We start from the raw sequence: 15,022 nt of genomic DNA, 5'->3' as shown, positions 1-15,022 counted from the left end.
TCAAAACCCAGGGAATCTGTTCAGAGACATTGAGGAAAAGAGCTAATATAATCCATGGACTTGGACAGGCAAATGTGGGGTGGTAAAAGAAAATTTGAGAATCTCATGTTAGAAAAAATAGGGAAGAGAGGAGTCAAAATAACCATCATCAATTCAGGGGGCTTTCCCCAAAGGTAGAGACGGGGCACAACCAGAGCTGTGAAAACCCTGGGAGCTGGGGAGGAAGTGGCAACCAGCTGTAGTCAGCCAGCCTGCTCTCCTGCTTTGAGCAACAATGAGCCTCCTGTCCTCACAGCTCAAGAATCTTCCCTGCAGCCAGTGTTAATTTTGTGGGACCCGCAGAGTGGGTGGGACAACTTAGGGGGTGATTAACCATGGCTGTATTCTCATATCAAGGGCTTGAGTGGAGCTGGGAGTTCCGGAGACACACAACAATGGCTCCTGCATGATACTCTGATGATGTCACAAGTGCAGCTCACCCCTCCCCCCACCCTCTGCTTCCTCAGAGCAGGGCAGAGGAACCAGAGGGAAAATCCACCTTCCCGAGCACAGCCATACCATCTCTCTCACTCAACTACTTGTCAGGCTAACCAGCAGCACAAAGGGTGAGTTGTACTTGGACAATGGAAATGGCCACACTTTTACTTCCCCTGCCATGGAAGGGACCTGCAGCACCCCAGGCAGGGTTGAGAGAGTTATATTGGGTGAGAAGTCTCTGCAATATTCAGTAGCAACACCTAGGGTGAACCTTACCTTGGAATGGAGATTCTTAACAATTTTAGAGTTCAGTTTACAGATCTGCCTCCCCAGAGATCTATACTTGTTTTAAAACTAAGTTAGGTAACACTGTGTTTTCATACTGCTGGAGGAAATGAATGGTGTGCCCGTCAGATCCAACTTGAAGCAGTGCCCAAGACTGAAAAGCCTGACCATATCCAGAAGTTAAACCATCTTAGAGCTAGATCTAGCATAGGGCAAAGCTCAACAGAGGGAAAAAAGGAGCTCCCGTCTGAAAATCACATTCAGATGTCCAGAGAAGAGAGAATTTCCCAGTTCACCGCCTCCTCTGATTTCTTTCCTTGCCCGAGTCACTTTGCAGAACGTGTGAGGGGTGGGGAGGCTCTGGAGTGTTCCACGGGAACCCAGGCAGAGTAGATATTCAAGTGTCTTCCCCAGTTCTGGAGTGAACAAAGCAATTCCCAAGATTGGGGGGCAGGGGGGGTGTGCTTAGATAAGACACAGGATTGAAATGTCCCTTAAGGTCCCAAAGGTCACTCATATTCTCTCCATTTCCCTCCAGATGGATGGGAAAGTAGCCTCACGGGTGCCCTCTGAAGCCTGTTTTTGGGCTATGGATATCTTCAGCAATCTGATCAAACTTGAGGACTCTTTGAAAGAATGTTTGTGTCGCCGGCGCTGCAGCTCAATAGGCTAATCCTCCACCTAGCGGTGCCGGCACACCAGGTTCTAGTCCCGGTCGGGGCGCCGGATTCTGTCCCGGTTGCCCCTCTTCCAGGCCAGCTCTCTGCTGTGGCCCGGGAAGGCAGTGGAGGATGGCCCAGGTGCTTGGGCCCTGCACCCCATGGGAGACCAGGAGAAGCACCTGGCTCCTGCCTTCGGATCAGCGCGGTGCGCCGGCCGCAGCGCGCCAGCCGTGGCAGCCATTGGAGGGTGACCCAACGGCAAAGGAAGACCTTTCTCTCTCTCTCTCTCGCTATCCACTCTGCCTGTCAAAAAAAGAAAAAAAGAAAGAAAGAAATAATGTTTGCAAACATACTGGGTTACAGAAGAGGGCAACTATATTTAAATGCAATTCTTATGTTTGAGGGTATCCCAGGACACAAGGTTAAGAACTCCTGTTATAGTCTATGGGATAGAAACAAGAAAAGAGAAAAGAAAGCAAAGGGTGGAAAGGCCAAGACGTACTAACATAAATCCATGACAAGGACAGGCCTTAAACAAGGCAGGCTGGAGACCAACCACACCGGGAAATGCATTCTTAAGAATAAGGATGGGAGGCTGGCACTGTGGTATAGTGGGTGAAGCCACCGCCTGCAGTGCCAGCATCCCATGTGGGTGCCGGTTTGAGTCCCAGCTGTTCCACCTCTGATCCAGCTCTCTGCTACGACCTGGGAAAGCAGTAGATGATAGCCTAAGTCCTTGGGCCCTTGCTCCTGTGTGGGAAGACCCGAAAGAAGCTCCTGCATCCTGGCTTCAGATCTGCTCAGCTCCAGCCATTGTGGCCAATAAATGAGGAGTGAACCAGCGGATGGAAGACCTCTCCCTTTCTCTCTCTCTCGCTCTCTCTCTCATTGTATGTGTGTGTGTGTGTGTGTGTGTAACTCTTTCACATAAATAAATAAATCTTTAAAAAAATATAAGGATTGGCAGGAAGGTCCTACAAATTCCCATCTACCCACAACCCATTTCACCTGTCTTTTACAGGGCGAGAATAATCAATAAGCAATGTCGAGTGATGATAAGAATAAAGCTAGCGAGCCCAAGATGGAACCTAAGAACTGCGATCCCAGGTGTGAACAAAAGTGTGAGGCCAAATGCCAGCCCAGCTGTCTGAAGAAGCTACTGCAACGCTGCTCTGACAAGTGCCCACGGGAAAAGTGTCCACCACCACCAAAATGCCCGCCATGCCCCACGGTGTGCCCTGCAACATGTCCTCCTCCATGTCCCCCACCATGCCCTCCCAAGCCCTGCCCCAAGCCCTGTCCTCCCAAATGCCCACCACCCTGCCCACCTCCGTGCCCACCCCCAGAATGATGCACCTTGGGCATCCCTCCACCTCACTGCCACCAACCTGTGCACCATGTACAACACCATGAGGCTGGAACTGAAACCATGAACTGACAAGTAAACGTGTTCCTCTGCTGTGCAAGACTTCTCCTGGGGTTTTGGTCGGTATTATTTTATGTTTTTGTTTTGCAGCACTAAGTCAAAGAAGCCCTGGAGGGTGAGGAAAGAACCCCAACCCTCCACTATAAATGATCTTTGAGGACTGACTTCCACTCTGCCCCCAACCCTGCTGCTCAGAGGGTGTGTCTCGTCCAGAGAGGGTGCCTGGGAGACACTGGCACTCTTGGAGCGTAGCCCCAGAGCCTCACAAATATGGTTACAACCATGTAAAGAGTCTCCTCCTCTTAGGAAACAGGAGGGAGAGCATGAGGGTGAAAGAGGAGTGGGCCATTGGTGAAAGGTCCAGGAAGGCTCAGGGAAACACATTCTATGACCCTTGTTGTGAGTCTCATTATGTAGCTCTTTGGCAGAATGGCCCTGAGTACAGGCTCCTTGGGCTTAAACTCTGGCTCCACTCCCTAACCACACTGTGACCTTAAGCAAGCTGCTTAAATTCTCTGTGCCTCAGTTTCCAACTCTCTGCAAAAGGAACAATGATGCTACCGGTAGAGCTGTTACAGCATAGTTGTGAAGCTTGTAGAGTTACCAGATGCAAAGTGACCAGTTTATTGGGACACAGTGAATGCTGGATGAAGGCAGCACCTTACACCGGCCAAGTGTTAATGCTCACCACCCCGACCTAGTGTGCAGGCTTCTCTTCATTAGCCGGTAAGCTTCTGAGCACCTGTGGATGCACAGCCAGATTTTCTTTAAAAAATGGAAGTTGTCACTTTCTTTTATTTTTTAGTATTATAATTTAACAATTTTTAACATTTTACCACTTTTACTTCATATTTAGACACTATATATACATATTTACTATTTTTTCTTGAAAACAGATATTGATATCACAAAGTAAGGGATTCATGACATTGATCAGAATGTGAGGAAAAGAGTATATTGTCATGCACACAGTATAATTCAGTGAAGCCATAGTTATGACTATCAAATGATATGTCATACACACATTTTTATACTCTATATATTAACTTCCACAAATAAGACACAATGTGTAATATTTGTCTTTCTGGATCCTATTTCACTTAATGATCTGACATTCTGTGGCAAATGTCAGGATTTACATCTTTTTTGTGGCTGAATATTCTATCATGTATCTATATATATATATATATGGCACACACACACACACATATATATATATATGTCACATTTTCTTTATCCAATCATCAGTTGATGGACATCCAGGTTGATAGGTTGATCCCATATATTTGTTTTGTGAGTTGAGCTGCTATAAACATGGGAGTGCAGATCATTCTTTCATATGCTGATTTCACTTCCTTTGAATATATTCCCAGGAGTGGGATAGCTTGGTCATATGGTACATCCTTTCATAGTTTTTTGAGGAATGTCAATACTGTTTTCCAATTTGCATTTCCACCAACACTGTATCAGAGTATCCTTTACTCCACAACTTCACCTGCAATGGTTATGCTGTTATTTCTAGATAACAGCCACTCTAACTGGAGTGAGGTGATAGTTCATTGGGTTATTTGCATTTCCCTGATGGTTAGTGATCCTGAGCATTTTTGTTTCTTGGCCATTTGTATTTCTTCCTTTGAAAACTGCCTATTCATACCCATTGCCCATTTCTTAACTGAATTCCTTGTTTTGTTGCTGTTTCCTTGAGCTCCTCGTATATTCTGTATATTAATGCTTGATCAGATGCATGGTTTGCAAATATTTTGTCCCATTCTGTCAGTTTTCTCTTCAGTTTGTTAGCTATTACCTTTGATATGCAGAATCTTCTTAGCTTGATGTAATCCCATTTGTCTACCTTCGCTTTTATTGTCTGTGCTTTTCAAGTCTTACCAAAGAATTCTTTGTCCAGACCAATGTCTTGCAGCATTTCTAGTGTGATATTTTCAGGTTTTAATTGTTTTTGCATTTGAATTGTTGTTACATAAAAAGTCACTATTGAGAGAATCTCAGTGAGCAGTACATAGGATTTCTATTTTTGAAATCTTATGTGTATCTATAATATTTCCAAATAAAAAATAAGATGAAATAGATAGATAGGCCTCTGGGAGGATGCAAAACAGGAATCAACAGGGAAAGCATTCACAACCGATATGGTAGTGTGGATTATTTAAGAGTAACAAGAGAGAACACATGTCAGGCTAGCTTAGAACACAAAAAGGAATATATGGTTTAGTTTTTTAAAAAATATTTATTAATTCATTTGAAAGGCAGAGTTACAGAGAGCTAGAGGCAGAGAGAGAGAGGTCTTCCATCTGCTGGTTCACTCCCCAGATGGCCTCAACGGCTGGAGCTGTGCTGATCCAAAGCCAGGAGCCAGGAGCTTCCTCCAATCTCCCACATGGGTTCAGGGGCCTAAGGACCTGGGCCAACATTCACTGCCCTCCCAGGCCACAGCAGAGAACTGGATAGGAAATGAAACAGCCGGGACTCAAACCAGTGTCCATATGGGATGCCAACACTGCAGGCAGTGGCTTTATCTGCTAAGCCACAGTGCTGACCCCAAATATATGGTTTTATAGTGGGGAGAAAGATATTGGGATGGAACACAGAATTAAAGAGAGAATTGTAGCAACTAGTACTTCATGGCCTGGACATGTGGGTCCACCCAACATTTTAGTCTCCCTCCACCCCTCTTGACTCCCTCCCCATGTGGTAAAGACTTCAGCCAGCTGGACACAGTTTGCTGACCTGTTGGGCATAAGCACTTCTAGTACCTCCAGGAAAAAAAACCTGATTGCCTAGAAGATTATGTGCCCATCCCTGTGGCCAAGCTTTGCCACACAGATAAAGCCAGTTGTGAATTATCAGAGTCCACAGCATGTGTTTGAAAACAGGTTTTGGATTCTCTGCTCTCGTGGTAAGAGGAGACAAAAAGAGGCCACATCTGGTGTGGCTCCCTATGGAATCACAGCACATAAGCAGCTCTGCATCCTTTCCAGTCTGGAAGATGGCTCAGGACAGCAAAGGGTGTAACAGAGTCCAAATCCCACCAGACAGAGGTGGGGTAACCAGCTAGCTAAGGAAACAGACTTCTAAATCACAGGAGCTGGACAATGCCTTTAGCAGGTCTGCCACACACTCCTTTTCCAGATGTGAAAACTGGTAGTTACTTCCTCCAACACGAGGAGGCTTCTGAAAAGGATGACAGCCTGGCCCTGAGGTTCCTATGATCTAGAGCCCTGCAGAGAGGCACCTGCTGGACATCAGGAACCTCTGGAAGCCTTGGTTGGGGCACTGGGGGACTGTCTATAACAGGCGAAAACCCTCCTACCTCACAGGACATCACAAGGAAGAGGAGGGCAGAAGACAGGAAGGAGGGAGGCAGGGGACAGGACAACAAGGTGATATTCTCTTTCATCCATTAAATCATCACTGTGGAATAACAAACTTCTTCATCCCACCGCTAAAGAGTGTGCCATTGCTGGTGACAGCGTCAATAAAAATTCTTTTAGACAAGACTTTGGTAAATGTAGGACTATGGGTCAAAAACATAAAACAATTCAACCCTTTGGCCCCATGGTTCCAGCTCATAGAACTTATGTTAAGAAAAATCACTGCAAAACGGTGGGAGAAGATATGTAAACAAATTTGGTTCTCGTGGCATAATTTACAAACAATTGAAATGTCTAGTAAAGTTTATTAAAAGAAATCTTGGACCTGTTACTTGATGTAACATTATACAGTCATTCAAATGTCTTAAAGAGAAGAAAGAAGGGCTCCAGTTACACACACAGCATAAAGCAATTCTCTTTAGCCAAAAGATGCTGTGAACTTTCTCATTATTTCAGGACAAGGGGGTTAAGGGAAACTAGTGAGCCAGTAAATTTTTATTTTTACTGGCTTCTAAATTTTCATTAATATGTTTTTAAATAACAGCAGAGTACTATCATGAGGTAATTAATGAATCAAGAAATAATCATAAAGACTTCAGAGACTTCTGGTTTTCTTTGACTCAATGTATGAAAGGAAAGGAAAGAATGAAGGATGTCCCAGGGAGCATGAGCCATGTGGAAGGCTTCTCACCTGGGTAACTCCCTTCCAGACACAGGATCTCAGCCCCAGGCCTCCAGTGGCTCCATGAGACTATGGTTGGCGGCTGTACCCTCCTGGAGGGCTCTGAGAACACTGGACATGGACTGGGAAAAGGCTACCTCGGAGAGTATGAAACCATCCATTGCCTGGTTAGCTCTCATTTCTCCCATGTAAATGAAACTAAAGATACATATCTCTTAATGGCTACTTTCCCAGCCAAGAGCTGGATCAAAGGCATTGCAGGGAAGATGGCTGAAACACGATTAGGGTGCCGTCTCCCCCAAGAATGCCATAATTACTCCCAGCCCCAGTGGCAGTCACCAGGGCCCTGACTCAAATAGCAGAGGGCTGAATAAACAAGAAACACCCGAGAGCAGCATCAGCAGACCCAGCAGCGCCAGGCGTGATGGCTCACAGATAAGCAGCAGGGGCAGGACCCGAGCTCTCTCCTTTCAAGGCAAGGCAGTTCTGAGGGTTCATTAGGACGGTCACAAAAGAAGATTCCACCAAGAACACCTTGCCTCACACTTTCTCAAGAATCAGGGAGAACATCGCTGGCCTTGAAATGGGACCAACTGGGGTCCATGGCTGTGAGGGGGGCCGGTGTCCTGGAGGACTGGGTCCACGATCATTGAAACTGCAGAAAACAGAGATGGCTCTCTGGCATCTGCCACTTCCACACGTGAATGGCAACTGGGGAGGTGGTAAGAAGCAGCCAGGTCCCAAACCTGTCCTAGGTTCAGGGTCCTGCTTCCACATGACCAAAACCTCCAGCCCAGGGGCCGGAGCAGTGGCACATTCCAAAAAGCTTTACTGATAATAAGTCACAACTGCTCCTTGTGTCATAGCTGTAGATGATCAGCAAATAAGCAGATCGGTTAATCCTGTAAGTCATTTGCCAAACACAGAGATTCCAAGATGCAAACTGATTGTGAAATGCATCCCATGATATTTCTGGCTGCACTTAACTTCCAGGTGCATGAGACCTCTGACCATGTGCTCTCCCAGGCTCAAAGGAAATTCTGCTCAGACTACGGATTCTCAGCTTTTTCTAGTAAAAACACTCTCCTCCCCTTGCCTACACCATGCAAACCTCTTAACTGACTTCCAAAGCTCACCTTCCTCCAGACTCCCATGGAAACAGCCAACGCAGTCTGGCTAAAATTCCTACCTAAACATGGCGCTTTCTTGCTTGAAGCCTTTCAAAAGTTCCCTTTGCCTACAGAATAGCCCCAGTGACTTAGCCTACGGTGCAGAGGTCTCCAGGGACTGGCCCCTTCCCCTCTCTCTAGCATTTTCTCAACACTTCTCCACCTCCTCCTAAGATTTGGCAGCCCAGGAGCAGGTAGCTGCAGAGGGTCTCGTGGCCTTCTTCACCCATCACTCTCCCTCCCCTGAGTCCTCTGCAGGGTGCACCTGGGCACCTGGTCCCACCTTCACGCTTTAACTCAATCCGTAAGTCGCCAGCCCAGAGACACTTCCTGTCCCCCCACCACAGGCTGGGTAGATGCTGCCTTCTGCGTTCTCAGAGCAGCCCTGCCCTCCTCTCCTCTAACACTTCTCACGCCATATTCCAGGCACTTGCTTACAATCCCGCTCTCCCACTGGCCCATAAACTCTCTAGGAAGAGCCAGACAGGCACACACAGCAGATGCCTGACAACAAATGAGCAGGTGCCCAGTGGCTTTGCAGGCACTTTTCCAAAGCAGGGAGGCCTGCTCTGAACCGAGTCCTTGATGGCTGCGCTTCTTCACCTCACGGCACGGGGTCTTCTCCAGAACTGAGCGGTGGGCAGAGGGAGAAGGGCTGAATATGGAAGGCCTGAGAGAAAGGCAGCCCTGGCCTCAGCCACAATCCTGTCCACGGCCACTTCCCCCACAGGCCCCAAGAAGAAAATCCTGCCACCCTCCCTGCCCCCTCGCCTCCCCAGGAAGGTGCAGTCTGCCTCCAACAAGCGGTCTCAGCCTGGAAGCCTGCTGCAGAAAGTGCTTGCGGTCACACAGACATCAGCTCCAAGTTAGCTTTGCACTAAGAAGCACTGTAGCCTGGGTCAGTTTAGCCTTGGTGGGAGAAGGGGCTTTTGTGTCTTCACCTAAAGAACAAGAAAGAAATGCACACTAAGAGGGGAAGGCATTGGCCTCGTGGCTAAAACGCAGGTTGAGATGCCCACATTCCAACCCAGGGTGCCAGGGTTCCATACCCAGTTCAGCTCTTGACTCGAGCTTCCTGCTAATTCACACATAATTGAGTCCCTGCTCCCATGTGGGAGACCTGGATTGAATTCACAGATCCTGGCTTTGGCCCCCAACCATTCCTGCATCTGGGGAGTAAGCCAGTGGATTACAGCGCTCTCACTTGCATGCCCTCTCTATCTCTCCCTCTCTCCCTCTCCCTCTCTCTCTCTCTTTTTTTATTTTTTTTTTAATTTTTTTGACAGGCAGAGTGGACAGTGAGAGACAGAAAGGTCTTCCTTTGCCATTGGTTCACCCTCCAATAGCCGCCATGGCCAGCGCACCGCGCTGATCAGATGGCAGGAGCCAGGTGCTTCTCCTGGTCTCCCATGGGGTGCAGGGCCCAAGCACTTGGGCCATCCTCCACTGCACTCCTGGGCCACAGCAGAGAGCTGGACTGGAAGAGGAGCAACCGGGACAGAATCCGGCACCCCAAATGGGACTAGAACCCGGGGTGCCAGTGTCGCAGGTGGAGGATTAGCCTATTGAGCCATGGCGCCGGCCAACCTCTCTCTCTCTCACTTGCTCTCACTCTCATTTACCCTCTGCCTCTTTCCCTCGCTCAAATAAATCCAATAAAATAAAATGCTTAAGTCTCACTAAGGGATGAGAGATGGTGATAATGTCAGATAATTAAGGTAAAACCCCTGGTCAGGGCCCCAGAATTTAGGAAGCCAAGAAACCAATAATACTCAAGTACCCTGGTGGACCCCCGGCGCCATAACCCATCACCTGATTGCAGCAAAGGGCTTCTTGCCATGTGCTGTCTGGAACTCTGGATGTGGAGCAGAAACGGAGGTAAAGGAAAGGATGGCAAACACCTTTAATGGCAACTGGGGCCGGGGGCCCTCCCCTCCTCTCCCTCCCCGCCATTCCCAAGTTGGACCCACAGTGAGAGCCAGGAGACTTTTGCATCACCACTTATCAGGGTATCGGAGCTGACTGTGGCACTTTATGCGCTCTCAGGATCTCGGCCCAGAGAGGGAAGTGCTTAACCAAAGTCACAGCAAGCTGGCTGATTTCTAACCCTGATCTCATCCAAAATGTACCATGACCAGACTAAAACAGGAAAAGCTTGAAAACCGAAAGTGAACCTAAACAACTTGGGAACGTCATTTTCCCCCACTGGCTGTGTTTAGTGGCCTTTAACCTGAACTCCCCGCAGACAGACAGCATATCTGGAGTCCTAAGACTCCAAAACTTAAAAAAGCTGCTCTGTGTCTCTGTGATCTTCTTGAAGTTTATAAAGAACTCCAGTGCAGGGGTCTCCTGAGCCTTTGTCACATGTACCATTGCCCAGACCAGACATGGACCCACCATGAGACCTTGAACAAGGCCCTTGATGATTTTGTGCCTCAGTTTCCTCATTTAAAAAAATGTAGTCAATAGTTCTGCACCTCCTGCTTGAAGCACGTGCTGGGGCTCAAATGAGAAGGCAGAGGCAGGCGGACTCTAGTGTCCCTTCTGGCCCTAAGGCCACACCTCCCACACCCCTGACTCAGACCCCAGGAGGTGACACAGGCCCGAGGGAGGGGAGAAGGACGATGGCCCCTCCCCTAGGTATTCACAAGCTCAGGGAGTGCTGCAGAGGCGCCTGCTCCCCAGGAAGTGGGATGAGCCGCACTCTGTCCCATTCAGCTTTATCAGAGCCACTGCCCTCTAATGTGTTGCCAGTGAATCAGAGGGGTCTGGGGACTTTCCATGAACAAAGGAGATAGTTATTAGATGGGAATGGAAAACACAATACCCTGCACATCCATGTGTCTCTTCTGCTGACCCTGTCTAATTACACCCTGGCTGCCAGTAATGACAGCTCCAGAAGTCCAAAATCTTACATATCAGTTCACATCAAATCAGATCAGTTCCAACTTTGCTGGAGGGCTGGGACTGGTCAGAGAAACTACTTAGTCACCTTATCTTGAGATGTGGGGTGGGACAGTCTCCCCAAAGCTGTCCAAGCTGTGGCACCAGGGACTGTGCCATGCTAAGGTTGATTTTTGAGGGCTCAGACCCCAGAGACTCTCCCTGCACTCCTCAGAAAAGACGGGTCACCTGAGGTCATGCAGTCACCCAGCGGTGCCACAGCCACCTGGACAGGGCAGAACTCCGAGTCTTTCTGCAGGGATAGTGTAACCTCATCGGCAGGAGACACCCAGACACACATGCATCCACACGCCTAGAAAGTCACGTGGATAGCTGGGATAATCATTCACAAGCATGTGTGTAGTATCACAGAATGTCACCGCTGCAACAGACCCCTTGGAAGGTTTAGCTTTTCTATTTTATTTATTTTTTTTATTTTTTTATTTTTGACAGGCAGAGTGGACAGTGAGAGAGAGAGACAGAGAGAAAGGTCTTCCTTTGCCGTTGGTTCACCCTCCAATGGCTGCCGCGGCCGGCGCGCTGCAGCCGGCACACCGCGCTGATCCGATGGCAGGAGCCAGGAGCCAGGTGCTTTTCCTGGTCTCCCATGGGGTGCAGGGCCCAAGCACCTGGGCCATCCTCCACTGCACTCCCTGGCCACAGCAGAGGGCTGGCCTGGAAGAGGGGCAACCGGGACAGAATCCGGTGCCCCAACCGGGACTAGAACCCGGTGTGCCGGCGCCGCTAGGCAGAGGATTAGCCTAGTGAGCCGCGGCGCCGGCCTAGCTTTCCTATTTTAAAGAAAATGAAACTGAGGCCAGAGAGAGTCAGGGACTTACCCGGGATTATGTACCCTGCTAGGGACTGAGCCAGACATCCCGGCCTGTGTACAGTATACTGTCTACGCATCACACTGAGTTCCCCCCAAGAACTTACAACCCAGGAGAACAATAAAATCTTACGCACAAATAACGGGAATTCCAAGTAGCAATAATAAGTGTCACGTAAATAGCACAAACAATAGATGCTCTCAGAGTTGGCAAGGAGGTGAATTCACTGCAGGTTTAGAGTAATAAGAAAAGGCTCTTGGCAGGTGGAAGACGTGCGCAGGGCTTCAAAGAGTGCTTAGGATTTCAACAGGCACAGAAAAGGAGAGCACACAGAGCAGAGCGACAGCCCAAACTAAACCCCAGAGGAACAGGAACTGTTTGCTTAGGAACTCTTCCTTCCTCCCCTGACTTTTATTGACATGCATTCTAAGAAAAAGTTCCCAGGAGGCCAGAATCCAGGCTGACTTGCCCCAGCCTGTTCTCTTGGTTCCCGTGAACACTCTGTGAGCAACGCCACTTTGAAAAGAGCGTCGTAAATCCAGATTGAGAAGAAGGCACTGCCTACTTTGCTCCCGCCCATGTCTTCCCTTCACCCTTCTTCAAAACTCAGGAGCAATAAATGGCTCCAATATTTCTCAAGATCTCCCTGCAGGAAAAAAAAAATCACTCCCTCCAAAAAACTATATAGGTCCTTCGTCAACTGGAGACCACAAGAGAGGTCCTTGCCCATGAATCTGGAAGCGTGACTTTCTAAGCTCAACCAAGAGGCACCCAGTGGAGGAGCCTGAAACGGCCACAGGAGCCCTCACCAAGACAGACCCCAGGTCTTCCGCCCAAGGTCTTCCTTTTGCTGAAGACAAGATGAGCAAGGGGGATGTTATCTCTCACCACATCCTGAGCCGGTGTGGGCAGACAAGAAAGCAGACTGCGATAACATTTTGTGAATATTCTCTTCCTAGCGCCGCTGATGAAAGAGATCTGAAAGCAGCCCCTCCCTGTTGAGGTCTGGTGCGGACCCAGAGGCCAAAACGCAGACGGTTTAACAGGCATCCCAAGCAGTGACTCAAACCATTGGGGACTTCAGAGGTAGCTCGTTATGGTGACTCCACAATTAGGACCACGTGGTTGGTCAGTCTTGCGGGAGGCTGGACCGGGCACTGTATAAAAGTCCCCACCTTGCTGGGCTCCACAGTCCTCACGCTTCGCTGGGTCCTGCTGAGACCAGGTAAGTGGGGACTTCCCTGTCCTCTCTCCCTGTTGCTCAGGCTTTGGAAGGCTGCTGCTCTGCTCCTCTCCCAAGACAAATTTTCTACTCCTCTTTTAAACACAGTTTGCCATTTCTTGAGCCTATCAGATCATCCTGTATATGCCGTTTAGCCTCCTGCACCTGATTTTCCAAATCAGTGAACTAGAAGACATTTGGGGCTGTGCAGACAAGGCCATGAGAATACTCCCACCTCAGAGATGGGTGTCAGAGGGAGCTAAGCCTTGGAGAGGAAAGAGAAAGGGACAAAAAGCAGCAGACAAATAAGTTCTTAGGGTTAAGAACCCTCCCCAGGACCCTCCACACCATCCTTTAGGTGCCAGTCCTGTGCTTTGATTACAGATCCTTTCCAATTTCGTGTCTGTTTCAGGTTCTACAAATCATTCCAGGATGTCCTTCAGTGACCAGCAGTGCAAGCAGCCATGTGCGCCCCCTCCGTGTCTTCAAAAGAGCCAAGAGCAGAGCCAGGCGCAGGCCAAGGAGGTGTGTCTCCCCCAGTGCCAGGACCCCTGCTCAGAGAAGTGCCTGCCGCAAGCCCAGGAGGTGTGTCCTCCTCAGAGCCAGCAGTCAAACCAGGAAAAGTGCCCACAGCAAAGCCAAGACCCCTGCCAAGACCAGTGTCCATCTCAGAGTGTGGAGGCCTGCCAGGAGCTGGCCCAGACCAAATGCGTGGAGGTGTTCCCCCAGAAAGTACAGGAGACGTGCCAGCCCTCTGGAAAGGGGAAGTAGCCGCCGTGTGACCCCCAGCCTGGGGCCCAGAAGATGGCCAGCAGATGAAATGCAGCCCCAGCCCCTGTTCCGGTGCCTTCCCCTGAGGGTGCCTCTGTGTGCAGTGTTCCTCCTTGCCCCGCGGTGTTCTCAGCATCCCAGGACTTGGTCTGTGTCTCTGAGGACAGTCCCCTCCGTGTTGCATCAGTTCCTGTGAACAAGCAGCCAGTGGACCGTCTCAGATGTAGGGATGATCTCCCTAGGAGAGACCACAGACGCCTAGCACAGCTTCTTGGGGGCAAAAATTCATCCAGCCCCACATGTGTACCAGCCAATGATGCCTTCATTTACCTTTAGAGGGTCAAGCTCTCATCTGAGACTCAAATCGAACTGAATTCTAATGAACTTTGCACAAGTCACCACCACCGCTGGTGTTGAGAAGTAAAGGTTGATGCAAACATTAAAAATTGGGTCATTTTGTCTCTGTATCCTAAAAAGAACAGAAAATGGTTGTACATTGGAAAGTTAGTTGTACTTTTAAAAAAAAGTATGTGAATTATTTCATCCAAACAGCCAATACAGAAAGACAAGAGGGGACCTTTGGGTCCTTGTCAATCTCTGTTTCACAGCTGGTCTGCTCTGGGCCCTTAATTTTCACCATGTACACTCTGTAGATTTGTGGTTTGTGTCTGGGATGCAAGCTGGTGTGCTCTCCAGCTTCCTTGCCTTCTTCTCCCTGGTGAAGGTAAAATATATAATAAAGCTGCTCCTCGGGACGACACCTGACTTGGCGCATGCTCTTTCTGTCACCCAGCCACTTGCCACCCCAATGATAATCACCTGCTCCTTTTGGGCGCGGGGGTGGGGGAGGACCTGGAGTATGAATTTACAAAGACCTCACAGGTGCACAGAACAGCAATGCTGGAAGTGGTCTCCTTCGGGTCACTGGGACCACCACCACCACCCCTACAACCTGCCACAGGCTCACCTGTGCACAGACCTTACTCCTGAGAGAGTCCACCAAGGAGCGGCTCACACTCAAACTCCAGGTCCAGGGTTCTTTCCATGACAACATCCTTCCTCTCTGACCCTCGCTTTTCAGAGACACAGGTCTGAAATGGGGAGGAAGGGAACTGTGTGGAAGGTGGGTCCCAAGTGAGTTATGACACCCCCAAACAGAGCATCCA

General features: G+C 49.0%; 2 protein-coding genes across 2 annotated transcripts; both read left to right on the top strand.

Moving 5' to 3' along the window:
• The first annotated feature begins 372 nt into the window (after positions 1-372).
• Positions 373-2,896, top strand: LELP1 (late cornified envelope like proline rich 1). The gene is made up of 2 exons (XM_002715518.5): positions 373-605; positions 2,446-2,896. The coding sequence occupies exon 2, from the start codon at positions 2,467-2,469 to the stop codon at positions 2,773-2,775; it is 309 nt and encodes a 102-aa protein (XP_002715564.1). The 5' UTR covers positions 373-605; positions 2,446-2,466; the 3' UTR covers positions 2,776-2,896.
• A 10,041-nt stretch (positions 2,897-12,937) lies between these two features.
• PRR9 (proline rich 9) lies at positions 12,938-14,616 on the top strand. The gene is made up of 2 exons (XM_008264416.4): positions 12,938-13,088; positions 13,498-14,616. Exon 2 carries the CDS (start codon positions 13,518-13,520, stop codon positions 13,854-13,856), a length of 339 nt encoding a protein of 112 aa, XP_008262638.1. The 5' UTR covers positions 12,938-13,088; positions 13,498-13,517; the 3' UTR covers positions 13,857-14,616.
• The last annotated feature ends 406 nt before the right edge of the window (positions 14,617-15,022 follow it).

This window comes from Oryctolagus cuniculus, chromosome 7 (assembly GCF_964237555.1).
Source record: "Oryctolagus cuniculus chromosome 7, mOryCun1.1, whole genome shotgun sequence".
Lineage (NCBI taxonomy): Eukaryota > Metazoa > Chordata > Mammalia > Lagomorpha > Leporidae > Oryctolagus > Oryctolagus cuniculus.
This window is presented reverse-complemented; position numbering and strand designations above follow the sequence as displayed.